This window comes from Bactrocera latifrons, unplaced genomic scaffold, assembly GCF_001853355.1.
Source record: "Bactrocera latifrons isolate USDA-ARS-PBARC rearing strain unplaced genomic scaffold, ASM185335v1 scaffold_41, whole genome shotgun sequence".
Lineage (NCBI taxonomy): Eukaryota > Metazoa > Arthropoda > Insecta > Diptera > Tephritidae > Bactrocera > Bactrocera latifrons.
The window spans coordinates 1,258,659-1,285,302 of record NW_017537057.1 but is presented as its reverse complement, the minus strand read 5'-3'; the positions used below and the strand labels follow the sequence as shown (position 1 = coordinate 1,285,302).

The window sequence follows — 26,644 nt, the reverse complement described above, 5'->3', positions numbered from 1 at the left end:
ACTAATATATACTTTTTAACAGTGAGAGATTTCGAAGTGATCACAAGACAAGTTGAGACGAAATAGAATAAGGATCCAGGTTTCAAATTGAAATTAAATCCATATAAATATTTATTATACTGATGCTCTAAATTTAACTCGTTATATGTTAAATCAATATTATACTAACCTTTCTAAAGCTCGCAGTATTAACAAACAGACTGACATATGTAGGAAGCATAAGTAAATAATACAAAGCACAGTAAATAATTTAACAGTTATTATTTTATCTCTAACAACCATAAATAACACAGCTAAGCAGCTTAACTCTCTTCGCAGCACGAACACACGCACACACCTATTTTGCCATAACCCGCCCTACTCTCTACACGCCCTTACTGACAATTAAAACGAAATAAAATAAAAATTTAAATACGATTTTTATATTAAAAAGCCATAAATTAATTTAAAACATTTAAACAAATAAAAAAGTTGTAGTTTCACGCATACACATGTTGTTATCTTTTTTCAATTTCATATCACATAAAGAAATATTCAGAAATAAACAACCGAAAAAGAGGCGCGTGCTAAGAAATTCCTAAAACCACCCGCAGTTGCCACCCACCGCACTACCGGGCCGCTTTGAGCAAAATTCAAAAAAAAACCATTTTGATTGCTTACCAAGCACATAAATTCTTACAGTAACAACAAGGCGGACGTTTGCTGAAGTCGCTGAATTCTCAGCAGCGTTCCGAGCTCTTACGATTGATTTTAAGTTAGTCTGCGTTGGTCATAAACCATCCAAGAATGGGATTGTGTGAAATAAAAAGACAACGCAAAGTGCCCAAATTAGTGGCCTGCGCCGCGCAGTTGAGTTTGGGTGAATCAGTGACAGCTCGGGTCGCCGCTGACTGCCGGCAAGCCGCCTGACCGACAGCTCGGCGAGTGTCCAAAATGCAATTTAAAAACTCAAGCTTAGAAAATGGCAGCCACTTGAAATGCAGAGCACTCTCCTCCACCACCATTAAACAATTGAAGGCAATTAAACTCTTAAGTTCGGCCGTCGATGCACCCGAGACGAACGCGAGAAATGCCTACTCCAAACTGTGAAATTGTGCAACTTCTTTGCGGGTAATTAGCTTTGATAAGACACTACATTGCCAATATATAGGAGAGGATATAAGAGGGTGATGCTGCGCTCGCGGCTTGTTTTTCGGTCGTAGCGCTTGAGGCCCGCTCGAATGATGCGATTTCTCGGTATTTTCAATTGGGTAATTCGAGCTGCCTTTGGATTGCATAACTCTTTCTTTCTATTTTATATGCGGCTACAATTATTATTTTTTACATTCTATACTTGCGTATGTCTTGTGCGTGTTTCCTTTCTTGGTTCTGTGTTCGAGATGTACGAAATGATTTATGACAGCACACTGCGTGTCACGACCGGGGAGTGTAAGCTATAATTAATAAATTATGTATTTATTGTATCGCTTACTCACACAAGTATTGAATGGGTGCACCAACACTTTCATAGAATAATGATAAAAGGCACTGGAATAGTCGTAAAACGTACAAAATCTGTTGTCACATAAAAGTATCGACAATTCGGCGAAGAAAACACGCCGTCGGAATTTGGGTTTGCTGTCAAAAATTAAAAGTAAAACTCCTTAAAAAATGTTTTTTTTTTTTTGGTTTTTCAATGATGAAGTCATCAATTTGAGTCGAAGATTATACATCCACATTAGAAAACATCTCTTCTCACTACGTCTATGTATGCATGTATTGGTAATATTGAGCAAATACTTCATTTTTCGGTAGACTAAAAATTTAAAAAATTATTTTTGGCTTTTGTAAAAATATAAAATAATTTAAAATAAGAACTAATTTTAAAATAAAAAAAATTAATTTTATAAATTTGTTGTAAGTCGTACACCTGGTGTGAAATTACGAACAAATTTATTATTTTTATTTGTGCATATACTCGTTACAGCGAGTTCTTTCTTCCCGGTTTAGAACTCTGAATTATCAGTTGTATGGAAAATATGAGATACAGTTGTCCGATTTAGTCAAATATCAATGCACCTATATATTAAATTTAATTGGGATATGTCAAAACTAGCTCCGCATTAAAAATTGATGACCCATTGTTTCTTAGGCAAAGTTGTTCAGAATGATCCATAGAACATTTTCTGCATAAGCGATTTTTTGGCTCCCTGTCAATCTACCCGCTGTAATATCCATGCAATAACTCACCAATTTTTTGATCTGAACAAAAATTTAAATTTGGTAGGCCACCAACGATCAGAATTTCGAGTAAATTTAAAATTAAGAATATATTCTTGTGGAAAATTACGTTACATCCACGGAAAAGGCCGGAATCACTACAGCGGTGGAAATATTAAAAAAATTGAAGTTAGGTTAAGAGATGATAAGGGAACTCGACATCTCTCGCAAACTGTTCGAATGACTTTGGTACATATTTTGGGCATCTCACATTCATGAAGAGCAGACATAGGTTTATGAGTTTTATAAAAAGTCAAAAATCATCGGGATAAGAGAAAATTCATGGCGCATCATGATTTTATTCTGGAGAGGCAGATGGTCAATAAGGAGTTTTACTACGTTTACGTGAAAACATTCGCCGAAAACGACCGAAATTGTGAAAGAACAATTCATGGAATTTATATGTTGATAATATCGCATTGAGCAACGATTGTGTCCGAATTTAAATCCAAAAACGCAATGAATACCATCGATCAACCACCGTATTCAACAGATTTCGTGTGATTTCCTTGTGATTTTCTCTTGTTTTCCAAACTGAAATTGCCGCTCCGTGGAAACCGTTTTTAGCCGATCGAAGAGAGAAAACAAAATTCGCTGAAGGAGCTGAAGGCCATCCTAAAAATTGATTATGAAAAGTGTTTCGAGGAATGAAAAAATCGTATAAAAAGAATTGAGGACTGTTATAAATGTATTACAAAACTGAAATCTCAGTGAGTGAGAGGGTTTCTGGCGAACAGGTGTGCTAGGATAAGGTTAGTCCGGAAGGGCTGGGAAAGGAGGACATGGTATGCCCTGATGAAGACCTTATTAAGCGACAAAATTTCGGGATTTATTATTTACAACTTTCGACATGGATGAACTAAACCACAGCGCATCGATGAACTTAATGCAATTTTTGGCGATGAAGCTCCATCAAGGACCTCTCTTTATCGATGGAATGAAGAGTCCATCGAGGTCGTAGATCACTCCAAGACGAATTTCAAGAAGGTCGTCCAAAATCTGCTATCGTTTTGGAAACTATGGATACTGTGCACAAACTGATATCGCAAGATCGTCATAAGATATATCTTATGATGGAGACAACTATAGGCATTAGTGGGAACAGCTTACATTCAATATTGCATCAATATTTGACAACAAAAGAAATTTGTTCCCATTAGATCCCAAACAATTTTTTAATCGATAAAAAAGCTGATATCAATTAGCTGTAACGGTGCTTCGAAACATATCGATCGATGTAGATGGTGAATCTTCGATTGACTTCTTTTTATACCTTTATATAAAAAATTAACTTAATTAATTAAGAAATCGACGTTTTTCAACAGCTGTAGAGGCGGTTTTTTTTGTTGAGTATGCTTGTTTTGTAGATACCTCAACCAGAGTAGAAAAAGTGTTTCGACGATTGGTTCAAACGCACGTAAAAGTGTATAGGTCTTTTTGAAGAAAATTTTCAAAAACAATAGAGCGGCACTTTTTCAATTTCGTTCCCGGTTCAGACTGTCGCACTGTGTTAATAAAGCCTTAACATATATATTGAATTATTTTTCTTTTTTTCGAAAAAAACACAAAAATAATATTTCTGTCATCCTTTTGGTCATAATTAGAATACAAATATTATTCTTGCAAATTTCTAAAAATTCTACTCACCTTAGCAATCGCGCTGGCCACATCATATTCCAACAACAATTTAACCCCATATCAGTTATTTATTTGTGAAGTTTGCACTCAACTTATAAGAAAGGTTTTTAAGTCACACACACGATTGTAGCTTCATGAGACAATTTTAAACACAATTCCTCTTCGTTTTTGATAGAATTCAATCAACAGTAATTTGAAATTCTATTAGCGCTTATGCCAACTTAGCCGCCACAAAGTTCACTTTTCTATTTTATTCAATTTATCTGACTAGGAACCTCTTGAGCCAGGCTGCGGAATGTAGTCATACGCATCGACGTGCGATGGAGCTGAAATGAAAGCGAAATACCCGTAAATTAGTGATCTGTCAGAGAAAAATTGAATTAATAGATAATTTAAAATGGACCAAACGCATTTTTGTGTTGAACGAAATTTGAGAAAAATTCAGCGGTTCAATGTGTAGCAAGCTTATTGCTATCATACATAGAAAAATTCTTAAAAATTATTATTATTCTTTATTTGTTTTTGTTCATTTATTTATTTGGCATTTTTGCGTAAAACTCGGTTCTCTTATCGCGCTGAGTGTCAGAGCTGGATCATACTAATTGCTTCCCAAGTGCGAATTAATTCATCTTTATTTTTAAAACCAGAATTAGTTCATTCTTATGCTATTCAAATCGTAAAACATAAGCATGTTTATTGCCCATTTTTATTTCAGCTTATCAGTTCAATAAATGTTATCATTCTGATAGTTTTTTCTAAGATGACTAAGTACATACATATACATAATGAAACTGCCCTGTAAACTAAACGATGATTAACATTTGAATCAGCGAGATAGTGAGAAAGTATTGGGAAGTCGAAAAAGTCTTTTCATATTTCCAAATATGTACCACTTTGGTTGACCACATATTCCTATTTCCCCGCTAGAGATATTATTCCATCACTGTAAAACTTTTCTGGTTCATCGACGAAAAACTGCGACAAGTAATTTTCACTTTACTCCATTAAGTGAGTTCTGCATTTACCGAAACAATTGGTAGTCACATGGTGTAAGCTGACAGCTATATGGTGGAAGCATCAAAACTTGCTAGCCAAGCTCTCCCAGTTTTTGCCGAGACATCAAAAATGTGTGCGGTCTAGCGTTGTCCTAATGGAAGACGAAGCCCCTTCTGTTGATCAGTTCTGGCAGATGTTTTCGATTGCTTGCTTCAATCTGATCAGTTCTTGAGAGAAAATGTAGAATCAATCATTCGACCAGGCTGAAGCAGCTCATAGTGGATGATTCCTTCCCTATCGCAGATGTTAGTTCGGCCCATTAAACTTTTTTCGAATAATTTATGTGATAGCCAAACATCGAGCCAGCCTATTTTAAATGGTCCACAACTGTTTGATGATGAATGTTAAATGCCTTAGCGATGTCACCGCTGCTTGTAGCACTGGAGATATACGACTACAACGACATTTATTCAAAAAATACGAAAAGACCTTTTCGACTTCCCAATATTACAAAATAAAAAAGTCCCGTCTCACGATGTCATTTTGTAATATGAGAAGGGAGTGTTTGAAACATATAATTTCTACTTTATCTAGCCGTTTTTGGACTTCCACCATTCGTAAAATTGATCAACGAAGGCCAAAGCGTATATTCGAACACCAGGTGGTTTAACTTCCGAATCCAATCGTTTTTATTCATAAAAATTTGTCTTGACATTTTTACAAAATTTAAAAATTTAGTTCACATCGAGATTGACGATCCCAATAATGCTACGTCAATACATTATTCTTTTTATAACGTTTTGGAAAAAAATATTATTCTAAAACTAAAATTCACAGCAATAAATTTTAAATTTCGAAGAAAAAAATTCGGTTTCCGATTATACAGTCAATTAACAGACTCACCGAAATACAAAAAAAAAATACTTCAGCAAAAGCTCCGCCAACAACGGTATTGAGTAAGCTCATGTATGAAGATCAATTTCAGATAAGTTCTCAAAACATGCATTTTAATTTGATTTTCTAGTTTACTGTGAAATCAGTTCATAGAATGTGAAGCAAATAATACGACTATTAGATAAACGATTAAAAACAAAAGGAATGTGCAAAAAAGCGTAAAATGTCCAGCAGCAAAAAATAAATTTACGAAAAGCATTTGGCGCTGGCTGTCTGGCTGTCGATAGCCGTCAAGTCGGCAAACCGTGATAGAAATGCGTAACTGGTATGTGGATGTTGATACGTTTGTGTAGATAACTGTATTCAAATTTGTGCGTGTAACATCAAAGCTACTTCTACATATACCGTTATTTATGGAATGACACTCCCTCCCGCTCAAATTAGTTGACACAAAAAGCACAAAAAAGCGACAAAACAAAACTTAAATAAACCGGAAAAAATTAGCAAAAAAGGTATGACGGATCGCGCCAGCTGGGAACTTTTTACCGTAGTATAGGGGCGGTGAAATTATAGTATACCCACAACAATGGAAACTAGTTAACTGCATGGTTTAAAAGATATTTTAAGCGTTTAGGTAAAAAGTAAATAAAAATATATAAAGGGTGATCCATTTCGAGGTTACATATTTTTTAAAGATAAAACACGAAAACTTCAAGCTCAATTTTTAATGTTTACTATCACTCGAAAGAGTGGCATTTATGGTTTGAAGATTATCTGTTTCAAATGCTGGCTATGTCTCAGCTGGTCCATCTGTCATCACACGATTTTTGTGGCCAATCGGCCGTCTCAAAACTTGAAATTAGATGCTCATCGAAGTATTCTCTCAATAAATCGATTGATTGATGCGATGTTTGAGAAGTGGCGCTATTTTGTTGAAATCAAATGTCGCCAAGATCACGAGCTTCAATTTCAAGCATCAAATACTCGGTTGTTATTGACGGTTACGTTCGCACGTTCGCAGAAATATGGACCGATGATTTCACGGGTCCACAAACCACACCAAACCCTTGGTTTTCTAGATGAAATGACAGCCCCTGAATCTCTTCAAGTTGCTCTTTGTCCCAAATGCGGCAATTTTGTTTGTTTACAAACGCATTAAGCCAGAAATTTGCCTCATCGCTGAACAAAATTTGGCTCGAACAAGTCGGATCTTCTTGGAACTTTTCAAGAGCCCATAAAGCAAATCCAATTCGCATGGGTAGGTCGAGAGGCTTCTGCTCTTGCACAAGCTGTATTTTGTACGCTTTCAATTTACTTCTTCACSTAAAATGTGCCAAGTCGTTCCATACGTCAGTCCAAGTTGCTGCGAACGGCGCCGAATAGAGTCTCCAGTAATAGTGTTGCGAATAGCATGGTCAGTTGGGCGATTAGGTTGACCATAAGTTGGGCGAARCGCGCGAAACACATTCTTTACTGAACGTGAATTTTCGTAATAAAGTTTAACGATTTATTGAAAAAAGTACCTCGATTAGGATCACCCGTTTTATTTTTTTTTTCGCTTTTCGAGTACCTAATGTGTATGGTCGGTGGATTTTATATACTTAAGACTAGCTTAGCTGACTGTATGAACACTTCTTACGCATTAATATACTTTTAGCGATATTTAGCAAGTTTTCTTGGCTACTGTAATTACCAGCGCAAGAGCATATTCCAATGCTTTGTAGCGGAATCCAATAGCGATTGTCTCTATATAGGAGCATGAGCTTGTGCTACAAAAGATACTAAACTACTTTTGAATTTATTTTGGTGCGGAAGTATTCGCAGAATTCCTGCCACAAATTTTGCTCCAATTTTTTCGTTCATTTTGTCTTCACTGCACATCGCAAATCAATCAACAAAAAATGTTCAAGAAAAAAAATCGAAAATAAAAAATTTATATTAAGAGGCATACATACATACATACCAACAAGCACATACATACTATATATTCTTATATGGAGGAAGTTTAATCATGCGCAACATGTGGGAGATTTTTTTTGTTGCTTTTTCGATAACTCGAGCCACCACTCAGCAGCTGGGCAACAGGCCCAGTGGCTGAAGTGGCGTTTGTGGTTCAACATAAAATAGCTTAGGGTTTAGATTTTGCATCAGTACATATGCAATAATGAATAATGTAGTATGTATGTAAATTTATATGTTTATACTTATATAATATGAAGGCAGCCTTTTTATAAGCATTGAAATATGTGGAAATATTTTTTGCTCCCAAAAACTCTAAATTACTGACTTTGAGCTGAGTTATGCGGTATTTAAACTGTATAAAAATATATATGTACATACGCACTGAAATATATAAATAATTTGCTAATGTGTATGTATGAATGTAGCTTAGTCTTTTTTACTTTTTGTTATTGAACTCTGTGTTCAATGGACGTTGGAGGACAGCATATTAGAGATCTTTATTAGAAAATTCTTAGACTTCCGTTTTTGATAGATCTGCAAATTAGTTGTTGTTTATGAGCACATACATACATATTTATATACATATTATATTTATAATGTAGGTGATTGAAAGATAAGTCGCTGAAACTATTCCAAAGAAAATGTGTATGTAGTGTATGAACATGCTTAACGCACCAAGTCTTTTAAGGCCGCGTTCACTTGAGTACCCTTTACTCACTCATTATCAGAAAATACTCTTTTAATATCGCATTTTATCCTTAAGTATCTAATTATTGTCCTCAACCAAGTTTTTTTTTTTTATTTTTTTAATGGTATTGTTTTTTACGTGGTGGGTCCCAAACTCAGCGCACAAACTTGGGGAGGAAATGTTTGTCTTCTTACAAACGGATGTTGTTTGGTTACCCAGAAGGTACTTTAAATAAAACTAAAAGTCCTGAGCTGCTGACACATATGCAAACGAATAAACGAATCGTTTCTGGACACTCCCAAGTGAATTGGGCTCAGAAAACTTTCCGCACTTGCGTGAACTCCAAACTCCGTTTTAGCCATAACCTCGTAAGCGGCGTCTACGCTAATAAAGAGAAATGTTTTCCTTATTCACTTTTTTCCGCCGATATCGAACACATAGCTGGCATTCAAACTATCATTCATCGCCTGTCACGATATCATAGACTTCTTTCGAAGTGCCGCTATCGTTTTTTTTTTAATTTATTTTTTTTATCATTTCTCTCGACGAATCGAGACGAACGTTTATTTGAGCGAATGATAAATTGTGTGAGATCCAAGGTCAACAATCTTTTCTGCAGTCTTGAATGTATCTCACGATAGACATGACGATCTTGCAATATCATTTTACACATAACAATTCCGATGTTGGCAATGTACAAGGCAATCGGCCGGCAGGTCATTAACTACGCCGCACCAATATCAAAACACCGCACTTCGAACGACAAGATGTCTCTTGATCATCAAAAGGTGATTCCTCAACTACGTCGACGTCATCAAACAATAAGCCGACCAGATTTCGGATGCAACTAACTTCCGACAAGCACTAAGCGCCATTCGCAGTGAAGCCATTAACACCTTCACCGACTTCCTCTCTATGAATGACGTACTTGGAGTCAAACCACCACCCGTTGCAGACGAAGAGCTTGAGTCGAGAGTGACCCACAACTTCGTTCTGTATACTGTAACAAATTTCAACGGCACGTTTTCTGGACCAACATCATTGGATGACATCGACGACAACTTATCTAGTCCTGACCATCATACCGGGAATTATGTACCCGTTACAGCAACCACAACAGTCATACAAAATGAACGATCAAAATCAAAATTAATATCATTATAAAGATCTTTTTTCTTATTAAGTAACCTTAGGTTTCTTTGCAGGTCGTTCACTATAACAAGAAATGTGTCTATAAAAAACTGACCAAACGTTTTCTATTGGAAACAAACACTTTACAGATTACGTGTTCAGATTTAGTTATATGAGTATATGTACTTGCTGTAAAAAATTTCCTTGAAGGGGGAAATATTTGGTGCAAGCAAAGTAAACATGTTTTCTGGTTGCTTCTAAACTGAGTTAATATTTATTATGCAAAAATTATATATTTTACTTTAATATTTATGTATGTAAATAAATACTTAATCATTCCACTTGCACTCGAACAAAAGCATTTCTTAAAGTGCAGTGCTAAAAGCTTTTACTTTCAGTTTCTCAGCATTTTTACGAATAAGTACTATGTACAACTGTGCCTACACACAAAAACCGACTAAGTTCAAAGACGAAATAGCCGCAGAATGCACCAAAACCAATTGCACAGTGTACGGCGAGTCCAAAAAGAAGAGTCATTGAAGAAGCATGCAATGTTTAAAAGGCTAAAATGAACAAGAGCATAAAAGAAGCGCTTTAACTTGTCAACAATGCAAATGATGAAATGGTTGAAACCCAGAGTACAGAAAATGAGAACTTGATAACAGCGAAAGAAATCCCCAAATAGGCTGGTACATCTGTACGCATGTGTGCAATGTGTGTACGCGATGATAAATAAAAAATGATAATTAAATGAGATTTTCTATACACATTTATGCTACCATTTGTGGTAAAACATTTTAGCATACAAACACCGTGCATGTTGTTTGCGTTGTCATTATTTGGACATTGAAACGTCAAGTGCAGTTTCCACAGAAATTACGCAATGTGGGTTGGTGGATGGAAATTTTATTTTCCTTTGAAAAGAAAGCAAAAGTCATAACATATAAACTTATACTTTACAAGTATGAAATAGATCAAAATTATAATTCGATATTTTTTTTAAAAGTTACTTTGCGTATAAAAGAACTACATATGTGAGCTGGCTCCAGATGTTGTGACTCTGGGCATTTCTCTGCTATAAATTACTTTTTCAATCCACCCTACAATCATAACCTATTCATTGAACTAATATCAACAAAAGTAAAAGCTAAGTGATCAGCTTTGTAGCTCCGCCTGAGTATCGAAGTATTTTGCTTTATTTGCATAACTCATGATTGGTTTCATAAATGCAACTCCTTGCGAGAAGCTCTGCAATGCAACGGTGATAAATCTATTGTATTGTATAATTATTTTTAATAAAGGGTGGCTCGATGACTCCTTGACAATTTTAAATACATATAATGGGAGTCTTCGATTTGTCATACATTTAACGGTATCGTCCTCTGTTTGGTCCTCTGCGATACCAAATGGAGTTGACTTGCTAAGTCCAAGAGGAATGTTTAGAGTGCCTGCGCTTGGTGCGAATTTTAACAGACTCTGCGACCACACTGTCGATACCTCCTCAGTGTATCATACTGTGGAGATCCCAGACGCTTACAGCGTAATCTTGCCAAAAAGGGACAAGTGCCTGGTGCTCTCTTCTAGGTATTTCCTGTAGTCTTCTCGATCTGTCAGCCCCATCTTGCGGTCATATAATATGTCGCCACCAAACAGCTAGCAGTAAGTATTCCCAGCATGCTCCTAAAGTCTCGTCTATCGAGTGGCAATAGGAATTTTGTGTACTTCCGAACTACCGCTTTGCGCATGACTTCTACTTGGTACTTGGTACCAGGGTGCTCGTTCCATCGTTATATTTTGATTTTCTTCACCATGCTTTTGTCGAGGTCGTTGTATAGATACGTTGATCACGTTTTCGTAGGTTAGCAGTACACCATTTCTGGCAATCTCGTCCACTATTTCATTTCGATGCCTTTGTGTGAACATTTCTGACCGATATACGATACGAGATTACTGCCTTGATTGCTGCTTAGCTGCCTACGTAAATGTTGACTCTGGAATAGCCTGGAATATACCTAAAGGTCGCAGCATTATGCCTAACTCTGGACAATATATTCCCAAACCAACTCCATCGTTATTTCCTTCTCCTTTTGGGACACCTTTTATAATGCTCATTGCCTTCACTGCTGCTGCGATTGTAAGCAATAAATTTATTTTCTGCCTAGATTGGTAATTAAAGACGCGAGCTGTCAGTTTATTGACGTTTCTAAGTGTGGAGTTGCTTTTGATCTTCGTGCGCCTAATAAATGCACACAGATGAGATGAGTTTGCGATGTGCTAAATGCCTGCAGTTAAACAAATAATAAACAAAGTGAAATGTTAAACGAATAATGCAATAGAATAGCAAAATTCGCAACGTTTATGGGAAGACCATAACAAAAAGCATAGAGTGTGAGTGTACAGATTGGTGGATTAGGTTAGTTTAGGTTCGATGGCTAAACCAATAATATTATGGGATCAAGGTTCAAATCGAAGGCACGCTTCTACAAATTCAACAATTAATCTCCACCTTCTACAAACATCATGCATTTATCCAATCGCTTGACGCCAATGAAGCGCACTTAAGCATAACATCGATACCAATACAAATCTTTTCAGCGCTCCTATGATTACACTAGAGCTGACTTATTAAGCTGAACATCGCCAACGCCAACTTCTTGTAATTTAGCTTGGTTATAAGTTACGCTTTGGATACACTTAACTATTTACCCACGATGTACCAAATCAATATAGTATATATGTTTGGTTGTATTTGTGTATTGAGTGCTTGATTTGCTCTGCTTTCGTTGCTGAGCCATTTTGCATGCGAACTGTCACCTTTGTCCGTCAGCGGATCAAATTCACCGTTGACCTTTTCTCCACCGGCGAGCATAGACGTCAAGAATAATGATTGATGCACTCGAGATTTGACAGACCAACAAGCGATTGCCCAGCAAGTTCGGACGCTTCCCTTTCATTGTTGCAATTACAGCAATACAGTACCGCTATTGTCTTATTCCACTTTAATGTTGTGTGCTCAGTAAAAACTTTTGCTTTTGTTGTAGTTAAGTCTGTTGTTGTTGATGTTAGTGAAGTTTTTGGTTAAATACAGTTTTCCTACAGTTCAAATGGTGTTCCGCTAACATAATTCACTTGACTGAGTTGGAAATATGCTTTTCAATTGTAGCGTTAAAGTGAGAGCTTGTGAACTCAACATATGCCTTGAAATTTTTTCTGGGTCACTTTTTGGAAGAGACTGGCAATTTTCGCCGCCTTCGTTTCTAATATTCGTTGGTAGGGATTATAAAACTAATTTCCACAATTTTAGCAACATCTTTCAAACCGAAGTCCATCAGTTGGACAATAATTTGATAGTGAGACGAACCAGCAACTTGTCAAATAGATAACTCAACATCTGCTACTATGACATCAGCAAAGAAGCAGTTACTGCTGAGTACTCTAAGATATACTAAAATCGTTTAGAGAATGAGTTAAAGCCTAGTTAAAATTTCAAGAGAAACCGAATCATTTCAAATTCGCTATTCTCTTAATCACCAACATTTATTTTTATTTGTAACTATTTAGTACGGTTCTCAAATGATATTCTTACCCTGAGCAGGGTATATTAAGTTTGTCCCGAGATATGTAACTCCCAGGAATCGTCAGAGATCTTATAAAATACCTATACACGAGTATATAAATGATCAGCGTAGAGAACTGAGCTGATTTATTCATGTTCGCCCGTCTTTATATTTATATGCGATTTAGTTATTCAGGGTTTGAGTTAAAGATCTGAAATTTTGCACTTGTACTTATCTCTTCAAGGAGATGCTCGCTTGGCGGAACAGCCGACATCGGACCACTATAGCATAACCTACTAAAGAAAGCGTCAGAATTAAGTCCTTGTATGAAAAACTTTTTATTTGACAAGATATCTAAACAAAATAAAGCTCGTGTATGGAGACTTCTTTCTTTATAAAGTTGGAATACTGCAGCTTCGGTGCAGTCAACGATAACATTTTTTTTTTTTTTTTTTCTTTTCTTTTTATATCTAAAAATGCACTACTTTCAATTACCCACAAAAATGAAATCATTAAACCTAAACCAAACTCATTATTACAAGCAGAAAAGAAATTGTGCCTAAAAAGCGTAGCACATAAATAAACCGTTGACCAGAAAAATCATTAAAAAATACCAAATCAAAAATAAAAAAGCGAATAAAAAACCAAAAAGAAGTAATGGACTAATTCAAAGAACAAACGGAAATAAATTTTCCATGTGTCAGAAAACATTTGAAATGAAATTTATCATAATCGCAATGAGAGCATAGCGACTCCCGCGACCCATAATAAGGGGCATAAATGAACCTGACTTATGAATATTTCAATGGGTTTGTTGCTGCTGCTTATGCTGCGACGTTCGCCACTATTTGCTATTATATTTTCATAATTTCGGCTACTTCGGCGTGCGTGGAATATTGAATGAGGTGCCTAAGCACTTCACAGCGATCGCTTGGCGTTTCAAAGCTTGGTGATTAATTAAAGAATTTATAGAAATTACGTTGATTAAGTAATTGCTGTGCTGCTTAAGAATAACTTGTGAATTTTAAATGCCTGCCATAATTTTGGAATATGATGTGTCGGGAATGCGTGAAATCATTTCAGCAAATTCTGGTGACATGAAAGGTATTAAATATATATATATATCTATGTACATATATGTGCTTATGCGGCGTTAAATGCGTTTCCATAAATGCGTGCGTCAAATAAAAACACAATGAGTCACACTATATATCTATAATGGCTAAAATATGTGGTTACTCCTAATTGGGCGGTGTCAAAATGAAAGCGCCTATTCAAATTCAAAGCCAAGCCAATGAAATTATATATGTAAATGACAAAAGGAACATTTAGCTATTTTGAAAATTTGTGGTGGCAAATTGCTATGGCAATAAAAACTGATTGTAACGACGCGACATAAAAGCTTACTAATGGCAATTCTTGAAGCGCCTTAACTGTTCTAAATTGGCGAAAAAAGCGATTTAGCGGGAAAGGCAAGAATTTTGAAAGTAAAGAGAATATTTCTAAACATTTTCGCTAAATCACCCAAGTAGAGTTTTCTAATTATGTCTGCTGATTCATTTATTATCTACATAAAATTCTTCCTCTTCTTCTTTTTTTCACTATTTGGCGAGAACGAAGTGTAGACCTTTCTCTTCTTCTGCTTCCACTGGAAGGTACTGAATCGAAACCATTTAAAGATGGAAGTTTCTGTTCTATCCATGCAACATGACCTAGTCAACGTAGTCGATGTCTCTTGATTCGCTGAACTTTGTCAATGTCGCCGTATATTTCATACAGCTCATCGTTCCATCGATTCCGGTATTCGCTGCCTATGCGCAAAAGACCATAAATATTCCACAAAACCTTTAATTCGAAAAATCATAATGCCGACTCAACAGATGATGCCATTGTCCATGCCTCCACACCATATAGCAGGGTGGTAATGATGAGGACTTGTAGAGTTTGATTTTTGTTCGTCGATAAAGGACTTTACTTTTCACTTGCTTACTCTGTGCAACGTAGCACCTGTTGGCAAGAGTAATTCTGCGTTAGATTTCAGGGCTGATATTGTTGTTGACGTTAATACTGGTAAAGTTAGTAACCCCGCGATAGTCAAATCGTGTGTAGCCTGGGGTCACGGCTAAAAGAGAAGAAGTTTCATGTGGTCACTTCGACATATTCGGTTTATGGGATCGCTGAAGTCTAATTGCAACGGCTATTCAGTAGAGGTCCAGCATCGGTTTTTAATCCAGCGGCTCGCTAAATAAATGCGCTCACAGCTCTAAACGACTAGCCTAGAAGAACTATACCCAATACCCTACTCCTGCGACCTCGCCGCGCCGCGCCCCTGAAAACGTTAGCAACCCTTGTGTATGATGCGATATGCAACCCTTATGTAGCCTGGGGTCACAACTAAAAGAGAGCGTGGTCACTTCGACATATTCTCGATAAATAAATGCAAACAAGACTCTAGGGCAGAGAGGTTTTGCGCTGCGTTTGGGTCCCTTTACGTAGAACCATTCCCAAATAAAAGAGTCAACAGCCTCGACACAACTTTTGATGACGACCACACCAAAACGTAATAAAGACCATGATTTCAGAGAATGCCCGTTCCCAAAATTGCGAAGGTGCCACTTCCCGGCTGGTTGATGTCGTCGTAAAACTAAAGGCTGACATCACCGCCGCCACTTTTCGAAATATTTAACATTTTTGAACCAATTTTCTTTTCCAGATATTTGCCTAACGGATCACACTTAGACAGCTGAGAATGACGGTGTTATCAATACCGGCTATTTCAGTAGGTTCACCGAATATATGACTACCGAGATGTTTCAATATCACCTAAAACCTAAAAATTTGTATAGTGGAGTAGGAGGTACCTGGATGTTTCCACCTCACTTTCTTCCAAACCACTTTGACAGTTCCCGTCCGATAAAATTTTCAGCCTTACCGTCTGCACGCTTATTAGACGATACCTAGCGGAAACCTGCCGCAAGATGAACTTTACTGAGAGCAAGTAGTTAGTTGTAGACAAACTCATGCTCACTCGAAATCCATTCCCACCGCTAGAACGCAAGAGAACAATGGAGTCCCACCTCGTTCCTAATCTGTTATAATCGGAACAAGAGTGCTCTAATGGGTACAGATATTCCCTGACTAAGCGCACAGTAAGCGACATACAAAAGACTATATAAAAATGCTCTAACATCTTCATAGCTCATATCTACAAAACAAATTACATGAAGGTCACCAGCTATCTTATTATAAGACCCATAATGGATTATCACTCAAAAGGCAAAACTGTCGACTGCCTCATTCGAGCGCCACCGAAAATTTTTATCATAAAATCTCACATTTAAGTACGTACTTTTAGCTGTTTGATTATTTAAATATACAGGCCAAAGACACCAACAACAAACGTTTGACAGCTTATGCGTTAAGTCATTTAATCCTTCAGTGTCGCCACCTGTGGCAGATCGAACTCGAAAACCAAATCGAAATTGAAAACGAAAACGAAAACGAAAGTAAACACTTCATGCATTAAATTGTCAGCGAAGAAGGCGCGAACGAACGAACAGGTCTCTGACACAGACGCATTGCAGCAGGCTTGATTATTTGATTTTATCATGTCATTATGGGCCTAAATACATGCATACAAATCTACACTTGTGCATGTGTGAATGAAGAATGACTTGGCAAAAAATTGAAATTACAAATTTCAGCTTACCATTCTTGACGTGCATTTTACATACACAAACACACACACATACATATAAGCAAATTTAAAACTGTTGGGCCTTCCGGTTTCTCGATTCGTTGATTTTTATGATCCACAGATATTTGAGTATTTTATATAATATTTACGTAAGTATGGTGGCATTTTCAAATATATATGAGTGTATGCATTTGCGCCACCCCCTACCGCGTCATATTTTAATTGCGCTTAGATAGACAAATGTGGCAGGCCTTCTCATTACAATTATTTGTCGGATTAAATGATAAGTGCCAAGTCAGCCAAGCGATAATATACACATCTCTATTGTGTGATAAATGAAGGTGGCAGGGCGGCGGTGGCAGCTGGCTGCGTTGCGTTTACACCGAAGTGCTACGTAATTTATCTAAATTTATACAGTGACCTTGACATGTAGCAACTTAAAAAATCAAAACAATAAAAAATTAAACATTAACAATGCGCTTGTGTTGAGCACGAGAAAGTATGTCTTCTTTGGACTTAACCAATTATTATGTTAATTTATTTTTTAGTTTCGATATGCACTCATTACGAAATCCTCACTTTTCAGCTGTGATTTATTATGCACTACCTCATTTTTCTATTGGCAGTCTATAGGAAATAAACAAATGTCCATAATAAATATACTGGGGTGTTGAAATGAGTAATTCGTTGAGCTAGTTGCTGGCTCAGACGATTCATCGATGAAATTTATTTCTCTTAACGCATTTTAGGGAATTTTAAACAAAATAAAGGCGTAGAGAAATTGATTGATTGTTGATGTGAAGAGGTTTAGAGATATCTATGTACGAGTATCTATGTATGTAGGTGAGTATAGAAATATGGAAATAAAAAATTACTTCAGTGGAATTTAGTCAGTAGAGCAACATCGTGAGTAAAAGTTAACGACAGCAGAAAGTTGAAGTGTTCGTTCTTTGCAAAAGTTCTATTTCTAATAAGACTTCAATATATTTTTTTTATATTTATAATAATAAATAAATAAATCTGTACAATTTCGGTCTATCATTTTTTACCATTTTTCCGCTAGAGACATTATTCCATTAGTGTAAATCGTAATTCCGAAATTTCCAAAACGGAAGCGAGCAATGGTTCATTGGTTGATTGCGTGGCATGCTTCCCTTTTTTATTCAAAAATTTCAAAATTTTGCGAATTTCTTCATTATTTTCACTCAATTTTGAGCAGCTGTAACTTTTTTTCAACTTTCCCGAATTTAATTTTTTTTTGATCAAATGAAGCTTAAAATCTCATCTTTTTAGAACAAAAATTGCTTTATCGTTTATCTTCAAAATATTTATCTACATTTTTGTAAGCATTTGAAACAAATTTCGTCACTCCGTTTGAGATATCTCCAAAACATGCATTCTTAACGTATCAATCGCGTCTTCAGGTGTCGCAAAACGTTAAACTTTTAGTTTTTTTCGTTCGGGAATGAAAATACCTCATTCGGTGCCAAGTCAAGACTATACGGTAAGTTGGTATAGCCACGACAAGAGCATTTCTCACAAAAAAAAAAAAAAAACCAGAAAAGAATTTACTTAAACGAGCTGCCGCGCGAACCTTTTTTTGTTGGATTCGGCTCATCTTGAATCACCCGTACTGCTATTTACTTTCAGAATCTTACTATTACGTTGTTACTTCGAAGCACCGCTCTTGTATTTTGTTAAAATTTCTCTCGACTAATCGACGCGACCCTTTTTTCAAGTAATTAGCAAGTTGTTTGGGATCCAATATGAACAAATTTGTTTGCAATAAAATCTTCATGCAATATTGAATGTATGCTGGTTCCACTTATTTTATAGTCGTCTTAATCTTACGATAGATCACATGACGATCTTACAATATCAGTTTGCGCACAATAATCAGTAGTTTCCGGAACGAGAACTAATTTTGGACAACCCTTCACGTCGGTCAGTTTGTAAGTCCTACTGAGCATCCTATTCGCAATACCATTACCCATCTTGAGAGCCAGCATTGCTTATAGGATAATATTCGACCGAGTAAATCACGTCCAGCACGCAGTGAAGAAAATATAGTATCGTACCTGAGTGTGTACACAAAGACCGTGGAGAGTCGACTCGGCGCCGTTTGCAGCAGTTTGGACTGACGTATGGAACGACTTGACCCATTTCACGCCGAGATCTTAAATTGATATATAGCTTGTGCAAGAAATGGAGCCACTCCACATTTCCAAACGACATTGCTTCGCTCTATGTGCTCTTGAAAAATTCGAAGAAGATCCGACATTTTCGAACCAACTTTTGTTTAGCGAATGGGTATATAAACAAGCAAAATTCTCGCATTTGGGGAAGCAACCTGGAAAGACTCAAGAGCTGCAATTTTATCCAGAAACAAACAACGGTTTGGTGTGGTTTGGGGATTGGTAGAAGCATCGCTCCACATTTCTTCAAAAAAGATGGCGGTGGGAACGTAACTGTCAATGGCGACCGTTGTCGCACCATGATAACCGATGCCTAAAATTTAAGCTCGCTTTTCACACATCACATCAATCAATGGATTTATTGAGATAATACTTTGGCAATTAGAAAATTTCACGTCATTCCCCAGCCAAAATGCTCGAATCGAAAATTGGGCGATCATCACTGGAAAGAGATACCCTTCAAAAAAAAATTCCAATGAATATTCTTTCCAATGATAATAAAAAATTAATTGTGTTTTTTTTCAAAGTAGGGAACCTCGAAATGGATAACCCTATCGATTGCATTTGACTGATTTTCTTCACTTCTTTGCATTATTAAATTTGATTTCAACTTCTTACTTTAACTTCTTTAAATTTGTTTAATTTATTTTCTTCTCTTCAATTTACTTTGCGACATCGTGCATCGTCATTACGAAAAGTTCTGATTTCGGAACAGCATCTACATATTTATAAATATGTAACTATTTCAAAAGCTTATAAATATTTGTACTTGAAATGGCAAACAGCTAGCAACTCAGCGGCTAATTCATTACTCACAATGGTAAATATTACTTTTTAAACGAGAACAAAATTCCACATTTCAAATGATAAAGTGTGGCATACTTATTCTAACATCCGAGTTATTTTTGTGCTGCTACAAAATATCACATGCAAATTTATTTATATGTATATGTATGTGCAACATTGCTGTTGTAAGTACCATATATTTACAAGCGCTGCTAAGGCTGTAACTGTTTGCCTACGCACCATTCGCAGATAAGACTGTTCTCATAAATTTTCCTGTGCTGTGTGTTAAGAACAAATATGTGTGTATGCCTAAAACTGCAATATATACTTACATACGAAATACACGCTTACATAAATACACACCGATTACGACAGATGCTGATAAAAAAGATACAATACGCTTGGCTTGGTCTCGGTGTGTGGGTGTGTGTTCATAGGTATTCAATTACATTACAAAAACACTTTTAATTAAGAACTCTTGTTCGTAACTTACTTGTTTGCTCATTATTGTTGCTGTTGTTGTGCACTATTATCTATTGTTATCGGCAAATAATGTTGCTAATGGAAGTGATGATGAAATTAACGAAATTCAATCAGTGGGTAAACACTTAATGGTTGCCATTGTTGTTGTGCAATGAGAGTTAAGCGATTCTCATACAGAATATATGCGAGTATTGAAGAATATCGGAGGTTTGTTTATCTATAGGCTTAAGTTCAAACAGCACTGGTGTAGGTGATATCATATTAGACACATTTTTAGCCAACTTTGATAATAAACGTGATTTTATTAACTTTGAAACAGGAATTTCAACAATTCATCTTAATTCTCATTCAGCCAAACTCTAAACAAGGTGGGCATAAAATTGTTACCTGTAGCACTCGAACAATAATTAATATTGGGATGGGTGATAAGTGCTTTGTCTCTGGTTGATAGTTCAATAATGTTTTTCTGTCGTAATAATCACTCAGAAAAATTTTGGTAGAATGAAGACAGCTCCTCCCATCTATGGTTTTTGCAAGAAATTTTCATTTTAATATATTTCTCATCTGTCCAGAAATTTTTCATTGAAATTTACTTTACATTGATCCACTCCGTATCATTTAATATTTCATAATGTCTTTTTTCATTGGTTGTGTTTTTTATGTAGCAAGTCCAAAACCCAGTACACAATCTTGGGGTGGTCTGGGAGAAGAATTATTTATTTGGAAATTCGCGCCAAGCGCTTGCAAGCCTATCAATCCTAAAGGCCTCGTAACCTAACTCGATCTTTTATTGTAATGGGTACCAAAAACCTATCAGACTTAGATGACCTAACCCATTTCAAACTGTCATAAAAAGGTAAGATAAAGGTCATAAATATCGCATATAAGGTTCTATCGAGCGTATTATGTGAATGATTAAAGCCCACCGTCAACAAGCTGATTGGACCTTAGCAGTATGGCTTTAGGCCCGAAAAATCAACAACCAGATATTAACCCTGCATTAAATCTTGGAAAAGACTTTCTATTTCAAAACTGCATTTGACAGCACAGAAAAGAGCTGCCTTTATGTGTCTATGTCTGAATTTGGTATCCCTGCAAAAATAATGCGGATACAGATCGCGACGGTTCTCTCATAGTTGTTCGATATCAAGCGAGGTTTTAGGCAAGGCGACTCCCTTTGGTGCGACTTCATCAATCTACTCTTGGAAAAAATAATTCAAGCTACAGATCTAAAAAATTAAGACACAACTGCTGCGGTACGTCTGCCGATGATATCGTCACCATTGGCCGGAAGTAAATGACTCTGGTAGTAAACGAAGGCAAGACGAAATATCTCCTGTCTTTGAACAAGCAGCCGCAGCACTCGTTGACTCCCTTGTCACTGTTGACAATCATAACTTCGTGGTCGCAGATAATTTCATCTGTCTTCTACCAGGCGCGAAAAAACGGTGTCTACGCCAATAAAGAAGAAGGTTCTTGAAGTATGAATATGCAAAAAACGATTTTTTGTTCTCATCAGGAATAAACGACCTTAAATTTTCTAAAAATTAAAAAACCAAAAATGTATTATAACCATAGATTAATGCCTTTCGAAGGCATAGCCCAATCTTATTTTTGTCAAAATGGTGGCTTTCAAAAAAGTCTCAAAGTCAGCTGTCAAAGCTGTGAAAAAATCCAAATTACTCGACGAATAGATATATATAAAATGGAAAAATTCAAACGATCAGTCCAACTGTTTCGAAGACATTCTTCTTGCCAATATGAAAACCTCATTTAAAGTTCTGGTAGACGATTATATTAGGCTAAAAATCTTACAATATTCTCATATGTTCAAAAATGTATGCCGGATCAACTTCAAATTTTCAGAGAATATTTTCTGGTAGACGATTATATTAGGCTAAAAATCTTACAATATTCTCATATGTTCAAAAATGTATGCCGGATCAACTTCAGATTTTCAGAGAATATTTTCGTATATTTTATTTACTATACAAAAAACTTCGTTTTTTTTTTTTTTAATTCACAAGGAAAGATGTACAATATACTTCATGACCGGTGCATAGCTTTCGTACATTCATTCATTTTCATATTTCACCCCATGAATTTAAACAGCAAAACAAATCATAAGAGTATTACTAGCATAGCAGATGATTGAAGTATCACATTCCTTAAAACATATAGCCAAATATCTGTTAGCACCAAAGCAATGAAAAAACTGAAAGCTTTCATTATTTAAGATCAACGAAAAAATGCTTTAATTGTGGTACTTTTGCATTAATTATACACGCTTTATTTACTTTCAATGGAAGTACGTAGAAAATGGCTTACAATCGAATCTGGAATATAAACAAGAATTAAAAATTCTCAGCGCCAGCAAATGCAAAGTCACAACATTTTTCACCATTCAAAAAATGAAGAGGGAAAAACTCGGTGACACAATAAAAGGAAATATTTCCTAAACTTGTATAAGTATTTTATTTTAATTGTCAAGCTGTGGCTTCACATCAAAACAAAACTTTTAATTTCCAGCGTTCAAGTTGTTGGCCAATGCTGTTAAAAGAAGTTGTTGGCGGAAAATTACAGCAATAAAGGGCGTGAAACCGAAAGTGTGCAAACAAAAATAGTTTTCAGAATTTTGTTTTTAACTTTTTGTTTTTGGGGTTTTTTGTTTTATTGCCACTTAGGCGAGTTCTTCGTTGTACGCACTTTTATGGACACTTTTCCACACTCTTCTTTTTATTATTGCCACGCCGTAATGCTTTGCATAACAAACAAAACTTTTTAAAAGTATTTGAACGTGTACACTTACACTTGCGACAGAAATGTGAGCAACAGCAAGCGAAGATTTTGTTTTTGAGGAAGAGAAGAGCGACAAAGATTTAGATATTAGGCTAGGTCTTGGGGTGGATCCTTCAACGCCTTTGGATCCAAACCAAGACCTATAATAGAAATTCGTGTTTTGTGATTTAGCTATTACTGAGGACTAAAATGCTCGCAGTAGATATATATATTATTACTATAATATTATACTATTGGTTGTTCAAACAGGCAGCTCAAGTATACTTTCCTGCTGTCATATTTGTAACTATCTTATGAATCCAAAATACTTGACTCTGTCCAAATTTTGTGTTCAAAATGCCTTAATTGCCAATTTCACACCCTTAATATTTTCTTCGTTACTGTGACACTATTATTTACATACAATTAAAACATTATCTTCGTAATCAGTATGACCAAATGTGCTCGTGCGTATTTCGTAAACAGTTGAGACGAACAGCTCAAAATCTATTGGGCTTAAAAGTACTTTTAAAACACGTTCGATTGTCGCCAAGCACAGGGAAGTCTCTAAGTTTTTTTCTGGTTAAGTAAAAAATTAAAAATTTAGAGGCGGCATGAAACCTTAGGGCTCTCCAGTGAGCATTTAACAGCAGTATTATTGTTAAATGTTGCTCTTGTGTCACAGCTTGCCTACCGCACTGCCTTTTTTATTGAAACAGCGATAAGGCAAATTTCAGTATTTAAGGGGACGTGTTTTACAGCAATTGTTGTTGTTATTTTTTGTTTCTAAATAATTCGCCAGTGTGCAAAGAAACAAATATACCGTATCCACGACAAATTTTTGTTTAAATTGAGTGTATACTTTTGTGCTTTTGCTAGATTAGTTCTTTGCTTCCTTTAGAGAAGCAAAAAGTTCAAACCTTTTCTCAAGTACAAGTACTATTCATACATTTTTTACGATATAATTGTAAAGCGGAAGACTGTGCAATAGCGGCCTTGTCTAAATTTACTTTTTGAAACTTTAATTTAAAATCGACTCACAAATAACACTAGTTAACAGTCATTTTGCGACTACTAATGTTAGCAGCCGATTTTTGCTAATTTCGTGGTGATAAAACCGAAAATTATACATAGTAAAAATTTCCTAACTCGTAGAATTTTTGTTGTTTTTGTCAAGGGGTGTAGGAAAGAACAGACTGAGTTACAAGAAGCCTTAGCCTTAAAAAACACTGGCTCGAAACCGATTTTAGATCCATAGTCTCTTGGGCAGAGTTGCTCATAATGATCCATAGAACATTTCAGGCATATGCTATTTTATATAAAAAATCGTAATTTTTCCCCAGAATCGTTGAATAGTGTAAGTAGTGATACTACCATTCATTCAAGTTCGCTCGTGACATAAAATTTATAATTGTGGAGCAGGGTTTCTTATAATATTTGGCGTCTTGAAATTATGCAACAATTGCAGACCTCTACAAATTTTAAGTCGATCCCTATGGGTTGGCAACTTTTGTATTCTTTATAATCAGGGTTGCGAGAATATTAGGGTTCCAAAAAAAATTGATTTTTTTACTGTCTTATTTATTTCTACAGCACCTCTAGAATACTGTCGAGGCTAGTTTTAACGAGTTTTTCTCGAAACTATGTTTTTGCAGTCGCTTGACAAGATTTCTCAAGAACTACTCAACCGATCTGAAAGACTTGGACGAAAAATATTTTTTCTATTACAACTATCTGAAAAAAATCGCGAAATTCCACTGAAATTTTCATTATTAGTAAAAATGTCTGCCAAAAATCCAATTTCCGATTTTTTTTTATCGTCCAAGTTCTAAGTTATAATATTAACTAAAGCTCCTGCAAAGAAGTTATCCTGTCAACGTAGGCGCGTTTTTTTTCCAAGAGGTCGCCCAAAATGACGTCGCAATAATTTAAAATATTCTTTTGCAAAAATTTCGAAATTTCCTTGTTAATAGTATATGTTTGTAACAATAAAAAAAATTTAAGACAATTTTAGTCTTTTATATGCGAAAAAAATTGTTGCAAAATAGCTATCATACCCGAGAAAACAAATGTAACCATTTAAGACGACTCCGATGGGCTTTTTTATTTTCAAGACCGGTATTTAGTATTCATTTTTTTAAACCGGCATTTGGGCTTAAAATTTTCAACATTTTCATTCCGATATTTGAAATCAGAAGTTTTAAAAATACTTTCAGTTTACATTTCAGGACTACAATATAAAAGCAAAAATTTATGTTAATTTAATTACATTTTAATGCATTCTTTGCAAGCTTGTTCCTAATAAATAAACGTTCAGATGTCTGTTATTGACTTCTTGAATTGAGCACCGTTCATCTTAACCGAAAACTGACAACGAATCAGCCCATCGAACATAAAATTTTTTTTTCCAATTTTTTTTTTAATTTTTTCCCCCTAAATTTATTTTTCCAAATTTTGTTTTTCCAATTATTTAAAAAAAAATGTTTTCCATATTTTTTTCAAAAAAATTTTTTTTTGTACAAAAATTTATTTTCCATTTTTCATCAGCTCTAATATATAGTTAATAATAAATTTAAGTATTATGGTTTCTCCAAAAAATATAAATAAATAAATCGTTAATGCCGACTTATGTTAGACTTATGTTAGAACAACATTTTGAAAGATTTTTAAAGAAGACAACACCATAAAAAGTTAATAATTTTTAAAATATCCCAGCCGGACCTCACGTCTTTCTCTGACATTCTGTCATATAAGAAAAATTTCCCACACCATTTATTAACTTATTTTAAGTCTGTTTTAACTCACCAAATGCTTTTTTGGACTTGTGCGCCTTTTTTATTAACTTTGTTTAACTGCAGATCCACAAAGATAGTTTAACCGGCTCTTCAAAAATGTATCAATCAAACGAAAGTTTGACACACCTGTTATAAACACTCTCACACTGTTTTTAGTATTTTTGTTATTGATTAATAATAATATTCTATCTCATGCAAATATATTTTTAATTAGTTTTCAGTATCATACGAATCAGTACTGTAAAATATTTATTACAAATTGTTGTTATTATAATATCCTTCTCTCGCTTAATCTCGCCTTTAAATATCAACACTTCGCACTAACCAGTTTAATTTTCGAAATCACTTCAGCGAATTATATTATTAGTCCTCGCATCACTAAATTAACCCTTTTTTACAAACACCACAAAAAAGGGCCATTCGGACTTACATATATCGCTCAATTCGCACTTATTTATTTGTTGCATTAATTGCACACTACTGGCGCGCCAACTTCCCGCGTGTCAGTTAATCTCAGCTGCTTGTGATAAACTTTTTTCTCCGACTTTGTATTCTGCACCTCGACACGAGACACGAAACGCCCTACAAAAGGCAACGCACATCAACCGAGCGTCCGCAAAAGCAACGCGCCACGAAAAGACAATAAACACTTCGCCACTTAAGTATAAAACCAAGCCATGTGTGCTTGGGTGTGTGTGTGTGGCTACGCTACGTCACTTCCACATGTGTCGCGCACGCTTTGCAGCTAATACGTTGACGCGTTCGTATAACAAAGCCCTAATCGG

At 35.6% G+C, this 26,644-nt stretch overlaps 1 protein-coding gene across 1 annotated transcript in view; it reads right to left on the bottom strand.

Annotated features, from left to right (window-relative positions):
• The window catches only part of LOC108972621 (thrombospondin type-1 domain-containing protein 4), a 101,823-nt gene extending 75,766 nt beyond the window's left edge, over positions 1 to 26,057 (bottom strand). The window contains exons 1-2 of the mRNA XM_018939272.1: positions 25,870 to 26,057; positions 3,907 to 4,223 (exon numbers count right to left, since the gene is read on the bottom strand). Of these exons, the coding sequence (XP_018794817.1) occupies positions 3,907 to 3,956 (50 nt within the window). The 5' untranslated portion in view covers positions 3,957 to 4,223; positions 25,870 to 26,057. The remainder of the gene's footprint in view (positions 1 to 3,906; positions 4,224 to 25,869) is intronic.
• Positions 26,058 to 26,644: the final 587 nt, after the last annotated feature.